We start from the raw sequence: 18,388 nt of genomic DNA, 5'->3' as shown, positions 1-18,388 counted from the left end.
ATATCCAACATTACGCTCCTATATGAACATAAGAACAATTTGTTCTCTGAAGCAATTAAAAAATAGATAATAACAGCTTGTAACTAATTAATCAAATTTTGATCTCATCTAAATGATGCACCTGAACACATCCGCAGTGAGGTTCTTAGTGTCATAACATGTTTCGGGTCTTTCAAACATCATACACCCTCTCCCAGATCACCCAACCGCAAAAAAAAATAAAAAATACATACATATATTTATATATGTGTACAAATATATATATATCTATATATATATCTATATATATATATAGATAGATATATATATATATCTATATATATATATAGATATATATATATATCTATCTATATATATATATAGATATATATATATATATATATGTATGTATAATGTATATGTTCCTTGACTGCACTTAAATGTAGAATATATTTAGAATATATTTATACTATTCAATCAATCAATGTTTACTTATATAGCCCTAAATCACTAGTGTCTCAAAGGGCTGCACAAACCACCACGACATCCTCGGTAGGCCCACATAAGGGCAAGGAAAACTCACACCCAGTGGGACATCGGTGACAATAATGACCCAGTGGGACGTCGGTGACAATAATGACTATGAGAACCTTAGAGAGGAGGAAAGCAATGGATGTCGAGCGGGTCTAACATGATACTATGAAAGTTCAATCCACAATGGATCCAACACAGTCGCGAGAGTCCAGTCCAAAGCGGATCCAACACAGCAGCGAGAGTCCCGTTCACAGCGGAGCCAGCAGGAAACCATCCCAATCGGAGGCGGATCAGCAGCGCAGAGATGTCCCCAGCCGATACACAGGCAAGCAGTACATGGCCACCGGATCGGACCGGACCCCCTCCACAGGGGAGAGTGGGACATAGAAGAAAAAGAAAAGAAACAGCAGATCAACTGGTCTAAAAAGGGAGTCTATTTAAAGGCTAGAGTATACAAATGAGTTTTAAGGTGAGACTTAAATGCTTCTACTGAGGTGGCATCTCGAACTGTTACCGGGAGGGCATTCCAGAGTACTGGAGTCCGAACGGAAAACGCTCTATAGCCCGCAGACTTTTTTTGGGCTTTGGGAATCTCTAACAAGCCGGAGTCCTTTGAACGCAGATTTCTTGCCGGGACATATGGTACAATACAATCGGCAAGATAGGATGGAGCTAGACCGTGTAGTATTTTATACGTAAGTAGTAAAACCTTAAAGTCACATCTTAAGTGCACAGGAAGCCAGTGCAGGTGAGCCAGTACAGGCGTAATGTGATCAAACTTTCTTGTTCTTGTCAAAAGTCTAGCAGCCGCATTTTGTACCAACTGTAATCTTTTAATGCTAGACATGGGGAGACCCGAAAATAATACGTTACAGTAGTCGAGGCGAGACGTAACAAACGCACGGATAATGATCTCAGCGTCTTTAGTGGACAGAATGGAGCGAATTTTAGCGATATTACGGAGATGAAAGAAGGCCGTTTTAGTAACGCTTTTAATGTGTGCCTCAAAGGAGAGAGTTGGGTCGAAGATAATACCCAGATTCTTTACCGTGTCGCCTTGTTTAATTGTTTGGTTGTCAAATGTTAGAGTTGTATTATTAAATAGAGTTCGGTGTCCAGCAGGACCGATAATCAGCATTTCCGTTTTTTTGGCGTTGAGTTGCAAAAAGTTAGCGGACATCCATTGTTTAATTTCATTAAGACACGCCTCCAGCTGACTACAATCCGGCGTGTTGGTCAGCTTTAGGGGCATGTAGAGTTGGGTGTCATCAGCATAACAGTGAAAGCTAACACCGTATTTGCGTATGATGTCACCTAGCGGCAGCATGTAGATGCTGAAGAGTGCAGGGCCAATGACCGAACCCTGGGGAACTCCACACGTTACCTTAACGTAGTCCGAGGTCACATTGTTATGGGAGACACACTGCATCCTATCAGTAAGATAAGAGTTAAACCAAGACAGGGCTAAGTCTGACATACCAATTCGTGTTTTGATACGTTCTAATAAAATATTATGATCGACGGTATCGAAAGCAGCGCTAAGATCGAGGAGCAGCAACATAGATGACGCATCAGAATCCATCGTTAGCAATAGATCATTAGTCATTTTTGCGAGGGCTGTCTCCGTGGAGTGATTTGCTCTGAAACCGGATTGAAAGGTTTCACATAGATTGTTAGACGCTAAGTGTTCATTTAACTGCTCCGCAACAATTTTTTCAAGGATTTTTGAAATAAAGGGAAGGTGAGACACCGGTCGGTAGTTTACCATGAGGTCAGGATCGAGGTTAGGTCTTTTAAGAAGAGGATGAATAACCGCTTTTTTGAATGCTAGGGGAACAGTGCCCGAGGAGAGTGATAAGTTTATAATATTTAGCACTGATGGACCTAATAATGCAAAGAGCTCCTTGATCAGTTTCCCAGGAAGAGGGTCAAGTAAGCATGTTGTCTGTTTTATTCCATTTACACGTTGTAACAATTCCTCTAATGTTATTTCCTCAAAACGAGAGAAACTATTTTGGAGGGCAGTATCCGCCGTATATACCATCGTATCAGTGTTAATAGAACCCCGTTGTAGCTGGGACGCATTGTCTTTAATCTCCTTTCTAATGACTTCAATTTTCTTACTAAAGAATTGCATAAAGTCATCAGCTGAGTGGGTTGAGCTACTGGAAGGGGTCCCTTGTTGGGTTAGCGATGCTACCGTACTAAACAAAAATTTAGGATCGTTTTTATTACGGTGGATGAGATTTGAGTAATATTTAGCTTTAGCTAAGGTAAGCATGCGTTTATAAGTTATTAAACCATCACTCCATGCTTGATGGTGCACCTCAAGTTTAGTCGTGCGCCATTTGCGTTCCAGCTTTCTACATAATAATTTCTGAGCTCTAGTTTCTTCTGTAAACCACGGGGTGCGCTTTTTTGGAGCCTTTTTTAACTTTAGCGGTGCTATTTTATCAATGGTTTCGCGCAGGGTGTCGTTAAAGTTGTTAGTGAGGTTATCAATAGAGCCCACATACTTTGGGAATGGTGCCATAACCGAGGGCAGTAGGTCAGCAAGAGTTGTCGTTGTGGCCGTATTAATGTTGCGGCTGCTATAGCAGTTATTATTATTATTAGTTTGACGAACATGCGTCTGAACCTCGAATTTTATAAGGTAATGATCGGACAATACCTTAGTATACGGGAGTATCGTAACTTTGGAGACGGTGATACCCCTGACAAGCACTAGGTCTATCGTATTACCGTTGCGATGCGTGGGTTCATTTATTATTTGTGTGAGACCACAGCTATCAATTACAGTCTGGAGCGCTACGCACGGTGGGTCCGATGGGGTATTCATATGGATATTAAAGTCCCCCATTATGATTATATTATCGGCGTGTGTCACTAGATCAGCAACGAACTCTGAGAATTCATTGATAAAGTCCGAATAGGGCCATGGGGGGCGGTAGATAACAGCCAGGTGTAGAGGCAGCGGTGTGACAGACTTCATAGTAAGCACCTCAAACGATTTATATTTATTATTTATGTTAGGACTAAGGTTAAAGTTTTCGTTGTATATTAGTGCGACCCCCCCACCCCTTTTAAGCGGACGGGCAATATGCGCATGTGTAAAGTTAGGAGGACATGCCTCATTTAGCGCAAAAAAGTTGTTTGGTTTAAGCCAGGTTTCGCTGAGACCGATGACGTTAAGATTGTTGTCTCTGATAATATCATTAACTAATAACGTTTTGGGAGACAATGATCTTATGTTTAAAAAACCTATATTATAGGTAGTGGGCTGTTTTAGGGAGTTTTTGATCAAATTATCCGTAGTAGCAATATTAATAATGTTGTGTTTATTATGCCCAGTGCATTTAGTATAGTTACGACCATATCTAGGAATTGATACGACAGGAATTTTCCGATTGTTTGTTTGTTGCTTTGATAAACTGCACGCATCATGGTTAGCCACCTCAGTAACGGGGATTTTCCGATTGTTTGTTTGTTGCTTTGATAAACTGCACGCATCATAGTTAGCCACCTCAGTAACACACATGTCCAACTCTGAAACACTCAAAGCAGAAAAAACGTGTTCTAATTTAACTGACTCCTTACCCAGACCAGTAGTCTCGCATTTTCCATTTAAATCTGTCTGCAGGATGGAGGGAAGTGGTGTTCTGTGGGGATTAGCCTTCTGCTTTGTTTTTAGCCCCGCTCGACATCCGCGTTTCAGATCACACCGCTGGCGTCTGCTCCGTAGACGGCCCCCGCTGCTACTAGACTCCCCTGCTTCACAGGCCGCTGGATGTAGCCGCCGACGTATTCCCATGCTAGTTGGCATGTTTAGCACATTCATATATCATGTATATAATATATGGTATATATTATTATTATTGTCTATTGTGAGCGAACTGTGGTGCTGAATTCCCCCCAGGGATCAATAAAGTATATTTATATATATTTATAAATATATATATATATATATAGACAAACCCTGTTTTCATATGAGTTGGGAAATTGTGTTAAATGTAAATATAAACGGAAAACAATGATTTGCAAATCTTTTTCAACCCATATTCAGTTGAATATGCTACAAAGACAACATATTTGATGTTCAAAGTGATAAACCTTTTTTTTTTTTTTTTGCAAATAATAATTTTACCATCTACGGTCCGTAAAATCATCAAAAGGCTCAGAGAATCTGGAGAAATCACTGCACGTAAGCGATGATATTACGGACCTTTGATCCCTCAGGCGGTACTGCATCAAAAACCGACATCAGCGTATAAAGGATATCACCACATGGGCTCAGGAACACTTCATAAAACCACTGTCAGTAAGTACAGTTGGTCGCTACATCTACAAGTGCAAGTTAAAACTCTACTATGCAAAGCGAAAGCCATTCATCAACAACACATAGGAACGCCGCCGGCTTCTCTGGGCCCGAGCTCATCTAAGATGGACTGATGCAAAGTGGAAAAGTGTCCTGTGGTCTGACGAGTCCACATTTCAAATTATATTTGGAAACTGGATGTGGTGTCCTCCGGAACCAAGAGGAAAATAACCATCCGGATTAATATAGGCGCAAAGTTCGAAAGCCAGCATCTCTGATGGTATGGGGGTGTATTAATGCCCAAGGCCTGGGTAACGTACACATCTGTGAAGGCACCATTAATGCGGAATGGTCCATACAGGTTTTGTAGCAACATATGTTGTCATCCAAGCAATGTTATCATGGATGCCACTGCTTATTTCAGCAAAACAATGCCAAGCCACGTGTTACAACAGCGTGGCTCCGTAGTAAAAGAGTGCGGGTACTTTCCTCGCCCGCCTGCAGTCCAGACATGTCTCCCGTCGAAAATGTTTGGCGCATTATGAAGCGTAAAATACGACAAGACCCCGGACTGTTGAACAACTTAAGCTGTACATCAAGCAAGAATGGTAAAGAATTCCACTTTCAAAGCTTCAACAATTAGTTTCCTCAGTTCCCAAACGTTTATTGAGTTTTGTTAAAAGAAAAGGTGATGTAACACAGTGGTGAACACGCCCTTTCCCAACTACTTTGGCACGTGTTGCAGCCATGAAATTCTAAGTTAATTATTTTTTGCAAAAAAAAAAAAAGTTTATGGGTGTGAACATCAAATATCTTGTCTTTGTAGTGCATTCGATTGAATGTGGGTTGAAAAGGATTTGAAAATCATTGCATTCCGTTTATATTTACATCTAACACAATTTCCAACTCATATGGAAATGGGGTTTGTATATATATATATATATATATGTATATATATATATAATATATATATATAAAGGCGGTTTGTGTTCAGGTGGCACTGGCTTGTCCTCTCCATGGTTCTTCTCTTAGGATCAACAGCCATCTCGAGGCTTTCTCAGCTGCTTCAGTGATGTTATTGATGGCTCTGCTCCTTGCTGTTCCTGTGATCCTGTGATCCCCAGGGCACTTAGGGCTTTGGAGTGTGTGCCCCACAAATTCTCTCCGGCCAACATTGATGGGAATACATATTGCCCTCCAGCTTTGGTCACGACAGCTGATGACCAGATGTTCATACAATCATTGCCAAACATATTGGCACCACTGCATTTCTATCAGATAATGCACCACTTCTTCCAGAAAATTGTTGAAATTACGAATGCTTTGGTATTCATATTTACTTTTCTTTTTGCATTGGAACACTCAAAAAAGCCAAATATGTTATTATTTTACACAGAAATCCAAAAATGGACTGGAAAAAAATATTGGCACCCTCAACCTAATATTTGGTAGCACACCCTTTAGAAAAAATAACTGGAATCAATCGCTTCCTGTAACCATCAACGAGTTTATTACACCTTGCTACTGGAATTTTGGACCACTCTTCTTTTGCAAACTGCTTCAGGTCTCTCAGATTTGAAGGGTGCTTTCTCCCAACTGCTTTATTTAGATCTCTCCGCAGATGTTCTATGGGATTTAGATCTGGACTCATTGATGGCCACTTCAGAACTCTCCAGCGCTTTGTCTTAAGACATTTTTGTGTGCTTTTTGAAGTATGCTTTGGGTCGTTGTCCTGCTGGAAGACCCATGACCTCTGACGCAGACCCAACTTTCTGACACTGGGCTCCACATTATGCCCCAGAATTATTTGGTAGTCCTCAGATTTTAATGATGCCATGCACAGAATCAAGGCATCTGGTACCAGAAGCAGCAAAACAAACCCAAAACATCAGTGAACCTCCACAATGATTGTCTGTAGGGATGTTGTTGTTTTCTTTGAAGGCCTCATTTTGTTTTCTGTAAACAGTAGTTCCAATGCGAACAAAATTCACCATGTGAATACCAAAGCATTTTTAATTTCAACAATTCTCTGGGAGAAGTGGTGTATTATCTGACAGAAATGCAGGGTTGCCAATAATTTTGGCCATGACTGTATTTGGTATTTTTCCTTTCATGGGCCTCTCCTAAGCGTTCCTCCCATTGCACCGCCCGCTCCATTATTATGATGTTCTTCCTGCGTTCTGAAACCAGTAGGATATCTGGCCTTCGGGTGGTGATGACAATGTTCTGGGGGAACCACAGCTGCTTCTCCAGGTCTACATAGAGCTGCCAGTCTTGTGCAGTTGCCAGGATCCCTGCTTCTGCTTTTTTGTAGACTGCCTTTGGCTGATATCTTGCTTTGACAAAAGTGATTGTGCAGTGGCCACGACAAATAACTCACCTCAACATCAATAATCTTCTTGATCATTTCAATCTGGTTTCCGTTCCTACCAAAGCACTGAAACAACCCTCATCAAAGTCAAAAATGACCTCCTCCTCGCATAGGACTCAGGTCACCTCAATATTCTCATTCTTCTGGATCTAACTGCAGCTTTCAACACCATAAATCACTCCATCCTTCTCTACCACCTGGAAACTTCCCTCAACATCACTAGCACTGCATGTTCCTGGATTAAATCAGGAACGACAGACAGCAAATCATATCCATCAATAACTGCAAATCATCCATCTTCCACCTGTCCCAAGGTGTCCCCCAAGGTTTGGAACTTGGCCCTCCCCTTTTCACCCTGTACATACTCTCACTTGGGCAAGTGTCAACATGGCATCAACTGTCCTTGCTATGCTGATGACATTCAGGTCTACATTTCAACCCGGTCCATTACCCCTGCCACACACGCCACCCTCACCAACTGCCTCACTGGCATAAACATCTGGATGAACAATACCTTTTTCAAACTCAACCGCAGCAAAACCGCTCTAATGATTGTTGGTCCAAAATACCTCACCAAATCTGGTTAACTTTTCAGCATATCCTTAAACAACCTCACCCTGTCCCACTCCGCACATCCGGAACAATGGTGTCCTCTTGTACAAAAACATTTTATTTGAAGATCACGTCAAACACATCACTATCACAACCTACCTCCACCTCAGGAATATTGCTTGTCTTCGACTCCCCTTCTCCTTCTCTACTGCTGAAAAACTCATTCATGCATTCATCACCTCCAGACTGGATTATTGCAACAGCATCCTTTATGATTCATTTTCCAAAGTCCTCCATAAACTACAACTCATCCAAAACTCTGGTGCACGCCTCCTCATTCGTTCCCTGTCGCTATGACCATAACACCCCTGTCATACAGGAACTTCACTGGCTACCTATCATCCAGTTCAAAATCCTTCTCTTGACCCGCAACATGGCCCAGTTCTACCTCTCTGACTTCCTCACTCCTTGCATTCCTGTTAGAAACCTGCGTTCCACCAACAATCACCTGCTGTCCCCTCCTCATAGAACCCAACACTGACCCTGGGAGGAGTTTGTCTTCTCCGGCGCTACCCCCACCTCTGGAAATCTCTCCCCCTTTCCAGCCGTTCATGTCATAATCCTTAAATGTCCAAAAGACTATTAAAAACCCACCTTTTCAAAATTGCTTTTAGAACTAGACAAACCATCTCATAACAGTTATTTTGAATTGTGTCCATTTCCATGTTGACCAGTTGTTTTATTTTACTGTATGTGCTTTTATGATTGTGATCATGTTCTATTTTGATTATTGTGTTGGCGTCTTTGAGTGCCTTTTAAAAGCGCTATATAATTGAAATTAATTATTATTATTAAAAACTACAACATGGCTGACGGCGAGAAGACGCAGTCGAAGTGGAGGCACGTAAATACGACCGTCCACTTCATAAAGTGGTCAGAAACCTGGTTGAAAATGCTCTGCAAAACATAACCGAGGTAAACTTTTGACCAAAATTCACCGACACGTGTTATGTAGACTTCAAGGACGTGTTTTAAATGTAGAAAATAAACATTATAAAATGACACCTTTTGAGTTACAAGCATCTTCCCCATTAGTGTAGCAAATGCCATAGTGTAAATTCAACCCAAAGCATACACTATATTGCCATAAGTATTTGGCCACCTGCCTTCACTCACATATGAACTTGAAGTGCCATCTCATTCGTAACCCATAGGGTTCAATATGATGTAGGTCCACCTTTTGCAGCTATTATAGTTTCAACTCTTCTGGGAAACCTGTCCATTGGGAATTTTCAACCATTCTTCCAAAAGCGCATTGGTGAGGTCACACACTGCTGTTGGTGGAAAAGGCCTGGCTCTCAGTCTCCGTTCTAATTCATCTCAAAGGTGTTCTATCAGGTTCAGGTCAGGATTCTGTGCTGGCTAGTCAAGTTTATCCACACCAGACTCTGTCATCCATGTCTTTATGGGCCTTGCTTTGTGAACTGGTGCACAGTCATGTTGGAAGAGGAAGGACCCTGCTCCAAACTGTTCCCACAAGGTTGGTAGCATGGAATTGTCCAAAATGTTTTTGTATCCTGGAGCATTCAAAGTACCTTTCATTGGAACTAAGGGGCCAAGCCTAACTCCTGAAAAACAACCCCACGCCATAATTTCTCCTCCACCAAATTTCACACTCGGCACAATGCATACCGAAATGTAGCGTTCTCCTGGAAACCTCCACACCCAGACTTGTCCATCATATTGCCAGATGGAAAAGCGTGATTCATCACTCCAGAGAAGGCTTCTCCACTGCTCTAGAGTCCAGTGGCGACATGCTTTACACCGCTGCATTTGACGCTTTGCATTGGACTTGGTGATGTATGGGTTAAATACAGCTGCTCAGCCATGGAAACCCATTCCATGAAGCTCTCTGTGTACTGTACGTGGGCTAACTGGAAGGTCACCTGGAGTTTGGAAGTCTGTAGCAACTGACTGTAGAAATTCGGCGACCTCTTTGCACTATGCGCTTCAACATCCGCTGACCCCTCTCTTGTCAGTTTACGTGGCCGAGTTGCTGTTGTTCCCAATCTCTTCCATGTTCTTATAACGCTGACAGTTGACTTTGGAATATTTAGGAGCGAGGAAATTTCACAACCGGATTTGTTGCACAGGTGGCATCCTATGACTGTTCCTCGCTGTAAATCACTGCGCTCCTGAGAGCAGCCCATTCTTTCACAATTGTTGGTACAAACAGTCTCCATGCGTAAGTGCCTTGTTTTATACACCTGTTGCCGGTCCAAGTGATTAGGATACCTGATTCTGATCATTTGGATGGGTGGCCAAATACGTTTGGGAATATAGTGTATGAGGCCTCGTGTATTAAGACTTGCATGGAGTTTTACAAATAATTGCGTACTCTCAAATTCAAAAAAACGTATGAATGCATGAAAAAATTCATTCATTTAAGCACGTTTTTAGTACAACTGAATTATCATCGAATTGAGTGCACAGAAGAAGTTAATCTTGTGTCCTTGGCTCGATCTTTTACATTGTTGAAATCAAACGTTAGCAAAGCCCAAACGACCACATCTGTTTCACCAAAGTATGTAGAAATGTGCATACGCCAGCCACGAGGTTGCTGTGAGGCACTGCTCATTTCCACGTTCGGTTCACTTTTGATACATTTTAACTTTGCTGTCAAAAAGGGCATATGCCATGTTTTTGTGCATAAGCACACCTAATACATGAGGCCCATTTTCACTGCTAACATTAGCTGTGGCTGCAGCTGCGACTGGGTGGATGAGCTGCGCACGGTGGTAAGCAAACTTCTCACTTTTCAACCTTTGTGCGACTGTGTGGATCCATTATGGATTGAACTTTCACAGTATCATGTTAGACCCGGTCGACATCCATTGCTTTCCTCCTCTCCAAGGTTCTCATAGTCATCATTATCACCGACGTCCCACTGAGTCATCATTGTCACCGACGTCCCACTGGGTGTGAGTTTTCCTTGCCCTTATGTGGGCCTACCGAGGATGTCGTGGTTTGTGCAGCCCTTTCAGACACTAGTGATTTAGGGCTATATAAGTAAACATTGATTGATGATTGATTGATTGATTTTTGAAAATAACATTTCTCATTTGGACAAAAAGTCACTAGCAGCAGCAGAGTCTCCTCTGCGGAGAAGAGATTAGAAGCGGTGAGTCTGCTACTTAGTGCTCCTCCCTTTGCCCAACTCCAATGACAGCCGATCAGCTTCTTCAAAAGAAGCCCAAAGACAATGACACCCAATCAATGTCTAATCAGAATGTGACTGACAATACAGAGAGAGTAAAGTTAGAAATTAAAAATGTAATTAATGAAAACTGAAAAATACAACACGTTAAATATTTCTGCAATTAATTTCCATTACCACTATAATTTCATGCCCTCCAATTTAATCCCTTCTTTTAACCCAATGTTTCTCTAGAACACGAAGGTCCTGTAAGTGTGGTGTCTATATCATCAGACAGCATGCAAGTCCTGGCCGCCACCTCAACAGGTAACCTGGGATTCCTCAACGTAACAAGTCGGGGTTACAACACGTTGATGAGGTCACACACAGACACCGTGCTTGGCTTCAGTGTTGATGGGATTCGCCGACATCTCACAACCGCTTCTTCAGACGGCACAGTACGCATTTGGTCTATGGACTCCTTGCATCAGGTAGGTCTCATGATCACATGATATAGCAAACAGGAAACATTAGGATTCCCATTTAATTCAAGAGGCAAAATAATCACGAAGGTTTGTGATTCCCAAATGCTCTGTAACAACTATGGCTATTATATCAGAATCCAAAAGTGAGCTGCATTTGATAGAGCTTATTCGCAGAACCACACGGGGATCACAAATCACCTAACCTGCTGTAATGACACTGTCCATTTTGCATGAGCATTCCCATTCACTGCTGAAAGACTATTATGTGCTATTGTCTCACATTCACAGCTATATGACTTTGTGTCAGAAGATAGGCCCTGCTCGGTGGCCTTCCATCCCAGTGAGCAGATCTTCTCCTGTGGCTTTAACTCTGGTATTGTCAGAGTCTTTGATCTCTCCTGTGGCAAGCTCATGGTTGAACACAAGTATGTATCAACACAAATAGGATACAATATTGTCAGGGAGAGACTATGGACATGTTCCATTTGCTTCAAATAGGTTTTTCATGTGAGGGAACAGGAAGTGGCTTGCACAAGTATACATACCCCTTGAACTTTTCCATATTTAATGACATTACGACCAAAAACATATATTTTATGTGAAAGAACAACACAGTGATTGTGAAGTTGAAACCTTTTTTAAATTATTTTTTATTTTTATTGTATTTTATGCAAAAAAAAGTTAAATGGGCATTGTGCAAAAGTCTTCAGCCGTGCTGAGTCAATACTTTGTGAAATCCCCTTTTGCTGCAATTACTGCTGCAAGTCTTGGGGTAAGTCTCTACCAGCTTTGTTAATCTAGTGGTTAAAGATTTTGCCCATTCTTCCTTGCAAAACAGCTCAAGCTCAATAAGATAAGATGGAGAGTGGTCCAGAATCAACGGGCCTCTTGGTTGCATCTCTAGGCAGAGATCTCTTGTTCGACCTGTAAATTACGTAGGTGAATGGCTTTGTCTTGGTATGTTTACAGTTGGGCCACACTATTTCCATTTCCGTATGATGAATTCAACAGTGCTCCGTGCCGATATGTTCAAAGCTTGGGAAATATCTTTATAGCTTTAAACTTTTCCACAACGTTATGCCTGACCTGTCGGGTGCGTTATTTGTAATGATGTTTGCTCCCCAATAGTTTCTTAACCAACCTCTGAGGCGGTCTCACATATGCTGGACAATATTTTGTCATTAGCATTCAAAGGCAACTTTTGAAGGCAGTTGGATGCGCTCAGGGGAAAAAAAGGGGCTGAATACTTTCGCACATCGCACTTTTCAGTTTTTTTTTTGTAAAAAAACATTTTGAATCATGTATAATTTTCTTTCAACTTCACAACTCTGTACCATTTTGTGTTGGTCTTTCACATAAGATATATTTATCTGTGCATGATTGAGATCTTGGACCAGTCCGTTTTGTGTCTGGCTTATTGCATAGTGCTCACAAATGCTGTTTACTGTAAGCGTAATTAGCACAAGGTAATGGCAGTAATTAGTGTTTTTGAAATCCCATTATAATAGTGATTTCAGTGGTGAAGTGGTGGGTCTTGCCTTTTCTCCTGATGGAAGCTCCATGTACAGCGCTGGTTCAGAGGGCTCTCTTGCACGCTACACCTCTTCTGGGAAAGGCAACCAGTTGATCAAAGTTGTATGTGCGTATACACTATGCTTCTTCAGGTTAATGGATGTCATGGATCACTCTTGAAATGTTTATATATGATGGTTATCAACTAGTTAGCCAATTAAAATGTGGAAATCTTGATTTCCTGTTTTAGTGAACACCAAACATTGCAGACACACTGTCGTAGGAGTCATTGATTCTCTCTCAACCTGATGGTTTAGGTGGTTTGGTGGCCCGAGGCACTGGCCGCGCTCCAGATGCCCTCACAGTGAGCAGTGACAGCCGCTGTCTGGCTTTTGTTGGCCCCTCCGAGTACACAGTCACCGTGGCTAACGCGGTATCTCTAGAAGAGGTACTTTTCACTACTGTTTCCACTTGAGTACTTCTAAAATGCACTGTATCCACTAATTGATATTGAATTGACTGAAATAGAGTCGAGATAGCTTCCCTCTCTTTATGTGGCATTCTCGCCTGATCACGCTGCCTCGTATTTTTGACTCATCCAGTCGCTCAGAGTGGATGTGAGTATTTTGGACGTGGACAGCAACTTTCTGGATTCTGCGCTGAAGGTCTGCTTCTCTTCAGCCTCCCCTAAGCATTTGTTGGTAGCTACATCCGCAAACAAAATCCTCTGGGTTGACACTAAAACGGGCTGTTTGCTCCGGCAGGTAAAAGGCACAAATTTAGTAGCAGCTAACTATTTTATGTAGAGATGTCCGATAATGGCTTTTTTGCCGATATCCGATATCCCGATATTATCCAACTCTTAATTACCGATTCCGATATCAATTGATACCGATATATACAGTTGTAGAATTAACACATTATTATGCCTAATTTTAGTTGTGATGCCCTGCTGGATGCATTAAAGCAGTGGTCCCCAACCTTTTTGTTGCTGCGGACCGGTCAACGCTTGATAATTTGTCCCGCGGCCAGGCGGCGGGGTTGTTTTTTTTTTTTGTTTGATTTTTTTTTGTCATGAAAAAGGGAGGTTTTTTGGGTTGGTGCACTAATTGTAAGTGTATCTTGTGTTTTTTATGTTGATTTAATCAAAAAAAAAAAAATTAAATTAATAAAAAATTATTCTGCAGCCCGGTACCAATCGAGCCTCGGCCCAGTGGTTGGGGACCACTGCATTAAACAATGTAACTTTACCATGAATTGATTAACGTGGACCCCGACTTAAACAAGTTGAAAAACTTGGCACTCAGCATTAAGGGTTGGAATTGGGGGTTAAATCACCATAAAATGATTCCCGGGCGCGGCACCGCTACTGCCCACTGCTCCCCTCACCTCTCAGGGGGTGATCAAGGGTGATGGGTCAAATGCAGAGAATAATTTTGCCACATCTAGTATGTGTGTGACAATCATTGGTACTTTAACTTTAACTTAACTTATTCGGGTGTTACCATTTAGTGGTCAATTGTATGGGATATGCACTGTACTGTGAAATCTACTAATAAAAGTTTCAATCAATCAATCAAAAACAAGGTTTTCCAAAATAAGAGAACAACTTCAACTCAAGTTATGGAAAATAATGCCAACGTTGCACTGCCTTATTTATTATTGAAGTCACCAAGTGCATTAATTTTTTTAACATGCCTCAAAACAGCTTGGAATTTGGGACATGCTCTTCCTGAGATAATCCTGATACCCATTACAACAATGGTAAATACTATACTTTGACTTTCACAAAGTGCATTATTTTTATAAACGTGCCTCAAAACAACAGCTACAAAAACAATGAAGGCACACAGCTTCAGTCCAGAGTATACTAGAGTAATAAAATAAGCAATAACATAGTCCTCCTTCAGTGCAAGACTGCCTGGTATACTGTATAACAGGAAATTACAAACTGGGCTCAATCTGCCCTGCAAATTGTGCGCCAAGGAAGTCAGACTAGCCACCGTAGCTTTTGCCATATTGCGTGCGTTGTCCCTGACCACAACGTGAGCTTTCGCCTTGGGGTGTTTTTTGTTGTATTTTTGTTGTTTCTTGGCGGAGTCTTTCAGCGAAAACTGTGTGGTACTACTTTTTTTCGGTGTTTGCTTTTCATCCATCTTCAGCTTGTATTCATCGTGTATTTCCTTATGATTCTTGAGGAGGTGGGAGATCAAATTGCTCGTATTAAAGGAAGACGCCTTAGTTCCTCCTCGCATAACCAACTTTTTGCAGTCATTACAAATTATCAGTTTTGTATCCGTCAGACACACTTTAAAATAATCCCAAACCATAGACATGGTGTTGTTAGTCAGTCACCAAGCGAGCTTGCTTGTTAGCCACGTCTACAGCACCGGCAACAACACTCTGGTTGTTGTCATGCTCCGCTCGTGGCGGTTTGTTGAGGTCAAGCGTCGCCAGTACACCTCTCATGCTGCAGTCGTCAACTCGTGTGGTAGAGGGGCGAGGGGAGGAGCTGCTGACTGGGAGACGAAACTGCTCTGTACTGCACCCTACGTCTGTGTTTTACCGGATATGTACCGCCTCGTACAGCGGCGTTTTAAAGAGTCAATAATTTGACTTTTTGAAACAGATACCGATAGTTTTTGATATTACATTTTAAAGCATTTATCGGCCGATAATATCAGCAGGCCTATATTATCGGACATCTCTAATTTTATGTAATAAAATGTCTTTTGTGACAATGGAATGTTTTACTTCTGACTCCTTTTCATCCTTACAGGTGACCAAAGTGCACAAGCACTGGTGTTCCTCTCTGGCTGTGAGCGAGGACAGACGATTCTTAGTAACAGCAGGACATATTTCTATCAAAGTGTGGGATTATAATATGCAACTGAAAACAAACTCACAGGTACGTGAAAAGCAATTAATTTTCTTAGTTTTGATCACTCAAAGCTGTTATGTGGCCTGTGAAAGCCTGGAAATAATGTGTGTTAATAAAGCACTTATTCTTTCTTACTCTATATATTCCTTCTTTCAAATTTGATGGACAAATTGCATGCAATTGCAATGTGTTTTAAACATTAATATTATCTCATCATGCAACAAACTTATTAGAATTAAAGCTTTCAAAAATAATGAGTTAACTCGTCATTAATCACAAAAAAATTATTGCATCAGTCATGTATATACGTACATTAATCAATTTGTTTTGACTGTACATACCCCTTTACCACGGATGGTTGCCTGAAAGGCAGCATTGGTTGTCATGGGGTCAGTGATCAGGTCAATGCATTTGCCGGTTTAGAGATGAATATGGAGACACTGACTGTTGTGCTCTTTGGGGAATTTTACTATAAAATACACCCAGGTGGGACTTCAGATGAAACTGTTGGGCAAATAAATGACATGCATTCAAATAGAACATTTTAAAACATGTTCCTGGAGGACATTCTCAAAACAAATTTGCATTTGTGTCTTAACGACTGGGTTCCTTTATAAGTTAATTTAATTTATGCATGCAAGTAACTCAAAAGTGTGATTAATCAGATTGTTATAATTTTTTTAATATCATTCAATCATTAATGTTAAATAATATTACATTAATCATTAATATATGTATTATTTATGGGGCTTCACGGTGGAAGAGGGGTTAGTGCGTCTGTCTCACAATACGAAGGTCCTGAGTAGTCAGGGTTCAATCCCGGGCTCCGGATCTTTCTGTGTGGGGTTTGCATGTCCTCCCTGTGAATGTGTGGGTTCCGTCGGGGTACTCCGGCTTCCTCCCACTTCCAAAGACATGCACCTGGGGATAGGTAAATTGGCAACACTAAATTGGCCCTAGTGTGTGAATGTGAGTGTGAATGTTGTCCGTCTATCTGTGTTGGCCCTGCGATGAGGTGGCGACTTGTCCAGGGTGTACCCCGCCTTCCGTCCGATTGTAGCTGAGATAGGCACCAGCGAACCCAAAAGGGAATAAGCGGTAGGAAATGGATGGATGGATGGATGATTTACCAGCAAGAATTGAAATGTATTTTAAACTTTTTTGTTGAAATAAAAATAAATACATAAATGTCTGCCTGTCGTTTTGACTGATGATTTCTCCATTTATTTAAACATTTTGTATGTAAAAACATATTAATATTTATAATTGTGTAATCATTGTACAAGCAATTTATGTAATATCATGAGGTGATTACACATTAATATTAATGTACATTTACTGGTTTACATATTTATTAATACAAATTGCGTTTGTGATAACTTTGCTGTTCAATCTGTGCTTTTGTTAAATTCTTTTATTATATGTATTACACCAGTAATAACTCAAACATGTATTTTTTTTAAACCAGATGTTTATAGGTCATAGTCAGCCCATCAACCAGGTGAGCTTTACCCCTGGCCAACTGGGTGTGGTCTCTGTAGGGGACGCCATATTCCTGTGGGACTTCCTGGCACAGCCTATGGACTCGCTGCTTTCCCACGGGTACTATTCATTATTAAATGTTTGTTTCTTGTCGCGTCTGTCTATGTAACTCATCTCTCAGGCCAAACTCATGTCTTTACCCACAGTTCAAGACCCTCATCCTCAGGTACAGTTGGGTTCACCTTACCATTGTGACTCTGGTTCCTTTCACACTTGATCTGATTGACCGTTATAAACGACAAGCTGCAGGTGAGGGCCAAGCCTGCAATGAGTTGCCTCGACAAAGTGCACCGCTCCCCTTCTCTCCTCCACCGCCAGTGGATATTAGTGCCATGGACACCCAAGAATTTGAACAGGACGGTAAAACTGTTTTCATCAAGCTCTCGTGTAGATTACTAAACTCGATAATGCCTTTGCCATAATTAACATGTTGTACTGTATGTACCTGTATGTGTCATAAGTGGAGGTGCACGTTTTTTTCTTTCCAAGCCGACCCCAACACGGATAGCTTTTTGCTTCTCAAGACCTATATATACCCTTAACCAATAATAAATATATATATATATGTATATACGTATATATATATAAATATATATATATATTAGATTTAACTGAATGTTGTGCAGTCCTTTCTTTTTGTTTGGCTTTATTGCAGCTTGTTTAGTAACGGGCATCTTCGTAGGTCACAGGTGTCAAATTCAAGGCCCCAGGGCCAGAACAGGCACGCTACATCATTTAATGTGACCAGTGAAAGTCTTGATATAATATAAAAGTATTTTATATTTTCCTATTGTATGTATTTGTTGTTTCCATTTTGACCCAAAAAATACATGTATTGTGTGCAATTGCATATCTTTTAAACTTTAATATCATCTGTTGGGAATACTTCAACAAATATTATGCTATCATATATTTAAAACTTTTTTATTGAGTAAAATAAAAAAATAAATATCTGCTTGACTTATAATTTCAAAAAAGGATATCCATCAAATTGTGCACTATAAAAAGGACAAAAGATTTT

General features: G+C 41.0%; 1 protein-coding gene across 2 annotated transcripts in view; it reads left to right on the top strand.

The window, feature by feature from the left end:
• Positions 1-18,388, top strand: part of wdr90 (WD repeat domain 90) — a 91,053-nt gene that overhangs the window by 42,583 nt on the left and 30,082 nt on the right. Inside the window, exons 18-26 of one of the 2 annotated variants that reach the window (XM_061909259.1) lie at positions 11,203-11,438; positions 11,721-11,857; positions 12,941-13,071; positions 13,262-13,392; positions 13,547-13,708; positions 15,724-15,852; positions 17,294-17,427; positions 17,514-17,533; positions 17,617-17,727. In XM_061909259.1, coding sequence (XP_061765243.1) covers positions 11,203-11,438; positions 11,721-11,857; positions 12,941-13,071; positions 13,262-13,392; positions 13,547-13,708; positions 15,724-15,852; positions 17,294-17,427; positions 17,514-17,533; positions 17,617-17,727 — 1,191 coding nt within the window. Of the gene's footprint in view, positions 1-11,202; positions 11,439-11,720; positions 11,858-12,940; positions 13,072-13,261; positions 13,393-13,546; positions 13,709-15,723; positions 15,853-17,293; positions 17,428-17,513; positions 17,534-17,610; positions 17,728-18,388 lie in introns of both variants that reach the window. The other variant, XM_061909258.1, reaches the window with a different exon arrangement.

This window comes from Nerophis ophidion, linkage group LG08, assembly GCF_033978795.1.
Source record: "Nerophis ophidion isolate RoL-2023_Sa linkage group LG08, RoL_Noph_v1.0, whole genome shotgun sequence".
Classification (NCBI taxonomy): Eukaryota; Metazoa; Chordata; class Actinopteri; order Syngnathiformes; family Syngnathidae; genus Nerophis; species Nerophis ophidion.
The sequence above is the reverse complement of the archived record's forward strand: the minus strand, read 5'-3'. Positions and strand labels throughout refer to the sequence as shown.